An 11,209-nucleotide genomic window follows, 5' to 3' on the forward strand; every position below is an offset into this window, starting at 1 on the left:
TTTTCCACTACCGCGACCCCACAACACTCTGATATGAATCACGCATACGCATACAAATTTATTTCTGGAAAAATTCCGTCACAATTTTCCTTTCCACTTGCACCACCGCCACTTGTATTCGTATGCACTGGGATCTGGCCGCGTTATTTAGTAGTCGTAGGTATTTCGCCCCAAACTTTTACAACCAAAACCACCAATTCACACACCGCCCCTTGCACTCGTTCCAATTAGACAAACACTACTGATTTAACCGTAGCTTCACTGATCAATACTGAGACGTACACTCAATTTAAGTTTACAATAATTTGTAGAATTTTTTTAATAAAAATCGAATAATTACGTTTAGTTTTTCTGTCTTTCTCCGTCCACGAATCTGCACAAACTTGACTCAGCCCACAAGACGTATGGAAATCGGTGCAAAATATGAATAAGCTAAACGTCATCGAATTCTTGACATTCGCAAATGACGTTTCTGATTGGAAGCTTTTAACAATAGAGCCAGAGCTGCCAAGACTCGAAATACCGGGGCGATGCCACCTGAAGAAACGGACTAGTGAATAACACGTCGCAGAGAATATAGAAGGTGGCGCCTTTTAACAACCGCTACTGTTTATGTGCAAATGTATGTGTGCCGGCTTTATTCTATATTCTTGCATTGCGCACTAGCCGCTTAAGCGATTTTAGCTATATTTGGATTTCCTTCCACCTCCGCTTATTTGTTCTCCTTGTTTTATTTGCTTGTTATCTATACTCCTGTCACGGAAAGGCACAATTTTGTATTCTATCATTCTTTGAATAACAAACAAAAACGACAAAAAGTATTCAAATGCAATATAATCTTTATTGCACCAATTTATTAACATAAAAGAATAAAATAATAAAAGCATTTACTTATTTTAAAATAGTTGGTTATTTTATAACTATTTCGATCAAAAACCAGTCGCTTTTTTTTTGTAAGCAATGTTTTTAATTTTAATAAGCAAACTGTTTTGGGAATATACATATTTCAATATATATATATTATTATTGGCGTGATAACGTCTTATAATTCGATTTAGCCGGCTGCACGCACGAAAAAATGTGTCGTTATCTTGCTCAATCATCGTTATCATGCTCATTCGTCGTTACCTTGCTTGAACTGCAAGCGAGTGCGCGGAACGAACGACAAAAAGGACAATCAGCCTCCGCGTTCGGCAACGTTCGACATCTGGCTCTCTCCTACTTGAGTGAGCATATATGTATGTATATGTATGTATATGCGCATTTGTATATAAATTCACATATTTGTATTTGCGTATGCCTTCTTCCAGTATGCATGGTAATGAACCATTTCTCTGTTGAGAATGGGACGGTAATAAGAAAAGTAGGAAATGAAAGGGGGTGTTTCGAGTGTAATGTGGCTTGAAAAAGGCAAATCGATGATGTTGCCTCTTAGTGTTGTTGATTTATTAACGTCTGATGCACAATCGAAATTGAACATATCTTTCATAAATTTGATAAATGATTCGTCATTTTTCACGTTTGTGTAGATGCAACTTGACCTATTCCATTGCGATTCCATTTACCTCCTTCTCTACATCCATACAAAATATCTATCAAACAAATAAAATTAAAATTTGGTTTTGAAAATTGCCACCATTACATCAATATTTTCTTATGACGTTGTCACGTTAAACTATCGTCAGTAAACCGACTTTACAGACAACCTCTTTTTTTATAAGTTTTATATAACTCATAGTCTCCTCAAATAATTTAAGAAATTCCCCTTCCTTTTGTTTCTTTATTCATGGGCTCGACACGACAAAATCGGAAGGCATAATCTTGTATTCTATCCAAAGCGAATTGAGTCAAAATAGCGAAAAATAAGTAACTGTTTTGAGAAGACGCCACCTTCTGCATTCAATTCGTCTTGGAGTCAAAGTGTATGTATAGAAGGTGGTATGATAAGAGTAGTTGATTCTTCGTCTGCAACACACCTTTAATTTAGAAATGCTAGAAAAATGGTATGACGGAAAGATTTTGTTGTGATGTAAATGTGCGACGAACTAATTTTAACTATTTGTCATTCATTCCATTCTTCTATTATCTTGCCCTTGACAGTTGTAGTTTAAAAAATATTGTTCCTGCTCGAATGCCACCACCTTGAATAGATTCGCCGTGGCTGGAGTTTTTTTTGCGAAAATAGCAAATACAATAATGATAGAATATTGTATTCCAGCACCGTTGACACAACTCCAGAATTACGTTAGTTCAACACCTGGTTTTCTTTGAATGGGATTATAGAAAAACAAATTTAATGAACAGAATTCACGAATTTATTTGCTTTCGGTTAGCATTTATTCTAACAGTGTTGATATTGAAAAATTTTTATTTTATGAAACGTTTCGTTACATGTAAATGGTCTTTCAAAAGAGGCGCCTCGATGTGGTTTGAAAATAAAACACATAAAAATTTAGATTTGTTCAGGTTTCGCTATTTTTATTTAAACTACAGCTCTTAACGATTTTATGTGAAAAATTAAAAAAATTAAATGTCCAACATGCGTCCGTCTACAGGTAGAATCGATTCGTGAATGTCTAATTGGACTGGGATTTGCTATAATGGAACATGGGAAATTTTAGGCAAACTATAATGTCTTATTTAATGAAACTTGGTGGAGATGTTAGGGAGTGATTCAGGAACAACCTTTATAACTCCCATTTATTCCGAAAATAATTGTTTGGTAATTATTTGCCTTCAAAATGCGGACTTTGCTCGGGAACTTCACTATAGTTTGGCACATTATAATACATACATATTTTTCTAAACTTCTCTTAAATTCACAAAATATACAGTCACACGCGCGTTTTTGTTATTTTATATACTTGTATTCGAAATATTTCAATAAAAATGAAATGCAAATGCATTTACCCATATCATCACTTTCCAATTTTAAACGCGAATAATAATTAATTGGAATTGACGACAGTTAGTGTTGCCGGATGCCTGCAAATGAAAACAAAAATATGAACAAAAATGAAGTATTTCAGTTTAGTGTTGATGATGGGTGATGGGGGTTGTTGTGCCTCCTTACTACACACACGCATATGACGTTTTAATTTTGGGTTCAATGGTTTTAACGTGGAAAGGAGTTCTATGCAAAAATACTGTGGATGGCGTAGCCAGAGTTGGACTGATGAAGGTTATATTTTGAAGCGCCGCCGAAGGAAGCCTACGCAAAAAAAAGTTCTAAGCAAAAATTCTACAAATTTACAAAAACCCTTCTAGTCGACGCTCCTGTAAAATTCATTTTATATGTTTATACAATACTTTGGAAAATGTTTCTCAATTCTAAAGCAAAAAATACTGCAGATTTACAGACTGAACATGTTTGCATCCGAACTTCGTTCTTATTTCAGGTGTCTGGCAACACCAACTTTTCGCTAAACTCCACAAGTATAACAATAAATTACTTAAAAACTAAAGGGTTTTTCAATAAGAGCGGGTAGATGTTGAAATGGAATGAAATGGCGTTTGCTGTGAGGCACGTAGCGCCGTCCTGCTGGAACCACATGTCGTCTAGGTCCATATGGTTCAATATGGGCCATAAGAAATTGGAAGGGCCACCACGTCTACCGAAAAATGGGCGCAATGCGCGCAACTTTTACACTCATTTTGATAATAAAGTTTTATCATTTGAACGTGCTGTTCAATCGTGTAACTTGCCATGATGATTTGGCATAAACAACTGAATAATAAACAAAAGATTTGACAGCTGTCACCAAAACAAAATGGCTGCCAAGGGCGCCAAAATCGACCCGCGTCAATTGAAAAACAGAACGATTATTTTCATAAAAAATTTGCACGATTTGCAATCGTTGCTCAAGTGTGTAGCGTTCCATGATGAAATGTATACTAATGAAGTTTACAAATGACAAGCGAAAAATAAAAAATATTGCGTCGTTCGCCCTCCCTATCGGAAAAAAGTTGAAGCGCACCTATTGAAGCCCCTATATAAGCCTCCGGGGGGTACGGTTTTCAGTTCTAAGATGGGGATACACCGCTCTATCCCCCTTATAACCTTTATTTTTTCAAAGAACTTTACATTCTACTAAATTTTTACCCCTAATTGTTTTCAGCTACATATGCAGTACAGCAGCAATATTCGCAAGAGAACGTTTAGTTTTTGTTGCGCCAGTCCTTTGTCTATTCTCGATAGAATCAATTTCTTCAAATTGTTTCACCAACCTTTGAATTGTCGATTCATTAGGATTCCAACACGAATTTGCCGATATGTTGTTTTTAAAGATCGACCATTTTCATAATAAGTTTTAATAATTTTAACTCGTTTAAAATTGTACATCTATTTCTTTGACAAATGTCAAAGTGACATAAAAAAGATACCGTCGCATTTATTCACTGACGTCTGGGCGTCACTTTTGAAAGACCCTTTACTTATAAATACCAACCACCTGTTAACGGCAAACATTTGCATCAAAACATAACATGCGAAAGAAAAAGAATTAAGCCAGTAAAGATGTTTCCAATATAATTTATAGGACACAAGAATTATAGAATATAATATTTTAGTTTTGCTCTTACATGAAAGTTGTAGTTGTAAAAAAAAATTTATAACAGGATGCTGACTGAAAGTCTTCAATCATTTCCTCTTTCAAAAGTTCTGTCAACAAAACAAACCGACAAACTTCCGTCAGTTTTCTTTAATTAAAATAGTTTTGGAGCGTTTCTTTCACCTTAATCGTGCAAATGTGCCACTTAGCTTGGCTGCATTTATTGTTTAATGTGTTTTTATGAGTTATTTACCGTTAAAAAAGCAAAACTCAAAACTTTCAAGGGTATGTGAATTTATTTTATGTATACCTGCATTGGTATAGTTTTTTTATAAGTTTAGTGTTTAACTCCTCGCGATGCACCTCATGTCCTTATTGCGCAACATGCAGAATCATCCAAATAGAAATTCCTTAAAGGTTGTATATGTACTACGCGCAAACTAATATGGGCTTGCATCAAGGCGAATTGAATACTTAAATATTTGTATCATTCTTGGGCTTGCATAAACTAATTTTCGGCGATTAATGTGGCTGCTATGGAGACCCAATACCACAGGTACAAAGCTCATGCGTGTTCCATTGGCGCCACTCTCACATCATGCATGCCTTACTAATCGTTGAGCTTAAACATACTTACTCCTTTTCGGGGTCACTGTAACCATGGCGCCATCATACATTATAACCTCGATTCATTTTAAAGGGGGTAATTCCAAAAGCTCCAAATACACCAACAATATTGATATGCACATATACATATACATACGTACACAGCATATGGACAAACAGATTATGGATTGTCTGTGGACGTGCGCAAATAGGGATGCGCAGTTGCGGGGCAAAGGAATAGACTGATGCTGTGATATGCTCACTAGAATATTGTATTATGTGGCCTCCGCTTGGCATTGACATTGTTGTCATAGTGGAAGCCATTTGACGCCCCCCATTTAATTAAACGATTTGTGAGTCTAACCGCAGGGGTGAGGGGCGGCACTTGGTGTTACGTGTAAATAACACAGAAGCGGGGGCGGAAACGGATGAACTTTACGAAAGCTTGCTACGGTAGGTGTGACAGTGGCAATGAGTAGCTAATGGTTTTTTGCCTTGGCATTTGTTTTTTGTTTTTTTTTTTGTCAACTTTTTGTAAATCAATGCCAATTGGCTGGTCTACATAGAGACACAGGATGCTGGCGGCGGGGGGAGAGCATATACGAGTACAATAAACCAGACGATAGAGTAGCAGATTCGTAGAGAATATATTCGTTAGAAAAGTGGTGCGCAAAGAAAATATATAGAAGTGGAAAGAAAGAAACATGGGAAAGAAAGAATGCTTACGATGGAACGAAAGACACATTAAAAATAAAATTTTATTAATTACTTTTTGGTTTTGTTTTTGTTCGCATTTTTAGCCTTCATTTTTGTCGCGCTTTGCATCAATGATTTCTGTACTTTTTTGGTTTTTGTTTTTTTTCTTGTTTGCATAACGTAATTAATATTATATCTTAATATCAGCATAAAATAAATATTATACTCGTCTTCCTTTGCTGTCTCTGCATTTACGTTAGCTTTATAATTAGTTTTCATATTCCATATTAACGTTAAGTATTTGTATTTGTATATAGTATGTATGTACGTACTCGTATGTATAGGGGTAGGTAATTGTTACATTATTACACTTGTAAATTTTCATTACAATATTATTGTTTTAATTCATCGTAATTGCATCAAGTTGCATATATGTATGTATGTATGTATATATTTTCAATACATTATTGTTTTTCGTTTTGCTTAGCCTTTTCTTCTATGTATGTATGTATGTATATAATTATTAAATCCATTTTTAAATTGTTTTAATTTCAATATTTGTTATTCCAACATGAGACTACTAAACCACCGTTAGCGTTATGTAGATACTATATCTTTCTGTTATCGTGGGTCGTTTGCATTCAACGCTTCTTCGTCACTGTGGGACTCACTGCCCCGCAAAAACTATTTACTGTTTTATCAGCACTTCAGCTGATTGGTTTCTATTTGCTATTCAAGTGGCAGTGCCACACAAAAATTAAAACGGACAAGCTTTCGTTGAAAAAAGGTGGTATTTGCATACATTCTTAAGAAAACATTAAAAAATGAACAAAATATGTATTTAACGTCATACAAAATAAACACAGGCTTAGCGAAAACAATACGAGCGAAGAAAGATAAAATTGAAAATAAAGTGAAAAGTGGGAACAAAGCGCAGAATGAAAATGAAACAAATTGAAAAAGTTGGAACAAAGTACAAATTTCAACGGAAAAACACCAATTTTCTTTAAAACAGAAAAGCCAAAGTTCTTCTAATTGACTTCACTTTATTTATCGATTCGTCAACAACTCTCCCTAAGTAGCTCTTTATAAAAGGCAGCAAACTTTTTGTTTTTAAACATATTTGACACAGAAACGTATAGCGATTTTCGGCTTAAGCTATTCAAACAAACCTACGAATAGCCTTGCAACCACTGATTATCTCATAGTTTGCTTCAAGCAAAAAAACTTTAAAATTTTCTGAAACCACACTTCCAGCACTGGGATCACAAGCCCATGCGTACATTTGCCCTCTTAAATGAGCTTCAATACATGTTTGTTTCTCATGTCTATTATATATTTTTTGTTACTTAACAGCTTAATTACAATAATAATGTTAACAAATTAAAATAATTTTTTTTAACACAGCAAAATTGTAAAACCTATCCGTTTTCTTTTCTGGACCACTGCAAAATTTTGTTTTCAGTTTTTATATTTCGTTTAGTTAGTGGCTTCACTTATGACACTTTTCGCTTTTGTTTTTTAATATCAGTGTGTTTTTTCTTTGAAATACAATACAGTTCAAATGGTTTTACTTCTAACTTGTAAGTTTTAATGTTTTGTTTTTATATTTAATGTAAGGTCTTTTCAATAAATGTATAAGGTATATTTAAGGTATTTAGGAATTTAGGAGCTCTCGCTCTCGTGTTTCTTTAAATTTATTTTCTTATATGCTTTTGTTTTTTGTTTTTATTTCGCCTCGAAAACATATATGAGATTAATGTAAGATTTATAATAAATATACACGCATATATTATTTTGTATTATGCTTAATAAATACATATATAAATATAAATAACAAAACAACACACACAATACAGGTAAGTTAAGAGCAAGAAATGGGAACAGGGCGTAAGTTCGTGTAAGTTTGTGTTTATCGTATATGGTATGTGATGACTTAAGAATGGCAACAATGGCGGGTGATAACTTTATGAAATATTAGTCCGATAGGTAGGCAATAAGATAGGAGTTACATAAATACTCATAGTAGCACAATTTTCATTTTATATTGATTACAAACATCAGGTTAAAAGTACCGTCATTTTGAATTGAATGTAATTGAAGTATTTATGAATTGATCTTTGAAATTTTATAAATCTTAATTTCCATTGAGTTTAATAATTATAATAAATACACATTTCAATTTGTTTGCGATTTTCTTTGTTTGTTTTTTTTTTTGTTTAGTTTGTTTGTAATGTTTTTAGCAGCTTTAAATTTAATTAACCGTTAGATTTAATTTTAAATAATTAATTATTGTTTGTCAACTAGTTGCTTATGGAGTGATGATGAAGTGCTTTGCTCTCATCAATGCAGCTTAGCGTGCTCCCCTTAATTGCCATTGGGCAGTGGTACAACAACTTGCACATATGACTGTGGGAAGTAGCCGGTGCGTCCATTCAAGGAGCCTTCATACCAATTGTCGTCAACGCGACTTAACAACGTAATAGTATCGTTTTCTTTGAAGCCCAATTCGCCTGGATTCTCTGGCTCAAAATCGTACAGTGCCTGGCAGCAAGGCTGCTGGCGCTGTGGTGTAGTGGCTCCCGCCACCAGCGACTTGGCTGGTGAGCGCAAGGGCGAGGGTAGCGGTGATGCCGCTGAAGCCCTATGTGCCGGTGTGCTCACGCTGTCCGTGTCGTTAGCGCCGGTGCCATCAAGATTGAGATCCAATAGCGTCTTGGGCACAAATTCAGCTTTTGGTCGGGCTTCGGCCTCCTCACGCTTTTCATGAAGTGTCTCCTGCAAGCCGCGCAGTATTTCTGCGCACTGCGAGTGGAATTCGTAAAGCGCCTCAGCGAACGTTACCAATTGTGACACGTGTTCTGTGTCGTTTTCGAGCAAGTTAAACATGCCCATTTGCGCTAAATGCAGCGATTCGGCAAATTTCTCCTCGGCGCCACGAATCTCCTCGTCTTTAGCTTGCCGGCGACGCTTGCAGTCAAAGTCGAGGCGTCGTCCCTGCAACTTCTTACGGTGATGCATCACTTCCTTTAGCTCTTTAGTCTGTAGGTGATGCAGTGGTTCTAAGACATTTTGTTTTATATTGTCATCGAGTGAGTATTTTACATCAGCCATTTGTTTCAGCGCTTCACCAAATTCGACAAGCGCCTGCGCGAATACGCTATTGTCCTCACCCAATTTTTTTCCGTACATTAGCATGCAATCGGCGAGTAGACCTTCAGCTTGTGGATACGTATTCGATTTAGCCTGGCCGGACAGTTTGGAGATGCCCTTGACGGCAGCCATTTTTGCACGCGCCGTTGGATTGGGCTGCAGGAATTCCTTTGTCTTCATCTGCAGCTCTTCGACCAGTTCAACGGTGACGTCCGTCTTGCGCTCCATTTCCATGAAGTCCATATCTAGCTTAGTGCCCTCCGCCCCACCCATTTTTTCCGTCACATACTGGTTCGCCTTGTTAATTTGTTTTTTCAATCCTGCGAACGCCATCACTGCTACTTTCGCTTTTTTTCACTTGGTCTCCTCAGTGCACACAGCGATTTTCACTAGAGCAATTATTTTCGCGTATTTCTGGTTTTTCAAACACCGATGTGATTTATCGGACTTTCGATTTGCACTTGGAAGTTGTTTCTGGTTTGATTTTCCGCTTTTCTTCGATGAAATTAACTTTTTTCTAGTTTTTGCGCTGATGGACTTTTCTCGCGCTGCAAATCGATATTTCACATCCAAAGAATTTGTGTACTTCGTAGCGGAGCTTTTAGTGTGTGTTGGAGATAGGAGAAGAAATGACTGGAAAAACTGTTTTGCACTGCGCTAACGTGCTCCAACTAACGGGTGGGGGGATTACGTACTTGACAAATTGACAGTTAGTAAATTTGGGGCTGTTTCTGACATTCGTATAAAAGCTCAAATTTGTTGGTACCGCAGGTCAGCAGGAATGGTAAAGAAGTTCGAGGACAACGGCTAAGCAGTGAAACAGAGATGCATTTCGCGTGTTAGTTGATTTTGCTAATAAGCGGTAGATTAGTCGAAATGAATTTTGAAATACTCTTCCTAAATTAAAAATCTCACGCATACATAAACATGTTATTTTCCCACTCACAGTATATATATTTAATGCTATGTACATTTTTTGATTAATATGCAACACATTTTTAACACTCTTTCAATAAAAATAATTTTTTTAGGCACTTGCTGCCGTTTGTGCTGATTCTTCGGTGTTTGCTACAGCCTGAGCGCGCGCCTTTGCTTCGTCGTCAATAGCTTTCAACTCGGCCTTGGATTTTGACAGTTGTAAGGCAACACAGCGCATTTGAAACCACGGAAGTGTGGTCACAGTACTGCAACTAGTGAATCCCAACTCAGAACTGCTCATGGTGTCCAGCACACGTTGCTGTAAATCGGCTGGTAAATCAGGTGTTGCAAGCAGCTTTTGGGCTTCTGAATTCAATACTACATTTTGGAAGAACTCAGGTGGCGGAGGGCCCAGACGCCCAATCCCAATCCCAAGACCCAAGCCAAGGTTTAGTTGCGCCTGAAAGGTAACAGCATTTTTAAAGGTTATCAAAAATTATGTTTTTTTATATTCCAAAATTTCATTATTGCAGTTGAATTCCCTACCTTTGCTGCAACAACACCACTAACTATGAGAAAAATGAGTAGCAATTTCATGATGGTGATACTTTGCTACCGCTTAGAAAATTTGTATATTCGTTAGTCACACTTTTCGTATTTGATTTTTCCCGCATTGGCTGCGAACGTCTTTTATACCAAAAGCTAAGTGGGAGCTTATCTCGATTATGCGTAAATTTTTCCTTTGAGTTGCTTATTTGCATGATTCTGCATTTGATTTACACAAAATGTCTCATTAGTTGCATAGGCGCAGGCTTCTCGCTGCAAGTCGCTGCTGTTATCTTTAGTTTCCACTGCTGATTTACGCACCTATTATTATTTACCTTACATCCACAAGAATTAACAGTTATGTATAATGAATTCAGTTACGCACTGAATGCATTTCGTAAATCAGTTTTACTGCAGTTGATGACTAAGCGACAATGAATTGCAATTTTACCTTTTTTTGATAGAGATTATAACTGTAAAAATTAAAAAAAAATGTTTTATATACTAAAAATTGTTTTCTATACTAAAAATTTGTAAATCCATCCATAACAAAGACAAAAAAAAACGAAACAATAAAAAAGAAACTTAAAATTTGTGCACAAAAAAAATATACGTAAGAAGAAGAGCAGATAGAAGAAAGAGATAGGAACCGATGAGGGGTGATATTTAGTACACCAGAGGCGTACTGGGGGCGTCTGCGCTTGGTCGACAAAAACTCGAGTTGTTGTTGTAGCAGCAAA

General features: G+C 36.3%; 3 protein-coding genes across 4 annotated transcripts in view; all 3 read right to left on the reverse strand.

Annotated features, from left to right (window-relative positions):
• LOC128855989 (EH domain-containing protein 1) overlaps nt 1-447 on the reverse strand; it is a 33,034-nt gene extending 32,587 nt beyond the window's left edge. The window contains exon 1 of one of the 2 annotated variants that reach the window (XM_054091299.1): nt 341-447. The gene's annotated coding sequence lies outside the window, so the exon portion shown is untranslated. Of the gene's footprint in view, nt 1-282 lie in introns of both variants that reach the window. The other variant, XM_054091300.1, reaches the window with a different exon arrangement.
• Nucleotides 448-6,878: 6,431 nt separating this feature from the next.
• LOC128855990 (endophilin-A) lies at nt 6,879-9,682 on the reverse strand. The gene has a single exon (XM_054091302.1). It carries the CDS (start codon nt 9,336-9,338, stop codon nt 8,220-8,222), a length of 1,119 nt encoding a protein of 372 aa, XP_053947277.1. The 5' UTR covers nt 9,339-9,682; the 3' UTR covers nt 6,879-8,219.
• Nucleotides 9,683-9,935: 253 nt separating this feature from the next.
• LOC128855991 (uncharacterized) lies at nt 9,936-10,831 on the reverse strand. The gene is made up of 2 exons (XM_054091303.1): nt 10,470-10,831; nt 9,936-10,383 (listed from the first exon to the last, which is right to left on the reverse strand). Exons 1-2 carry the CDS (start codon nt 10,518-10,520, stop codon nt 10,033-10,035), a joined length of 402 nt encoding a protein of 133 aa, XP_053947278.1. The 5' UTR covers nt 10,521-10,831; the 3' UTR covers nt 9,936-10,032.
• Between the last annotated feature and the right edge of the window lie 378 nt (nt 10,832-11,209).

The sequence above is a fragment of the Anastrepha ludens genome, chromosome 2 (genome assembly GCF_028408465.1).
Source record: "Anastrepha ludens isolate Willacy chromosome 2, idAnaLude1.1, whole genome shotgun sequence".
Taxonomy (NCBI): Eukaryota; Metazoa; Arthropoda; class Insecta; order Diptera; family Tephritidae; genus Anastrepha; species Anastrepha ludens.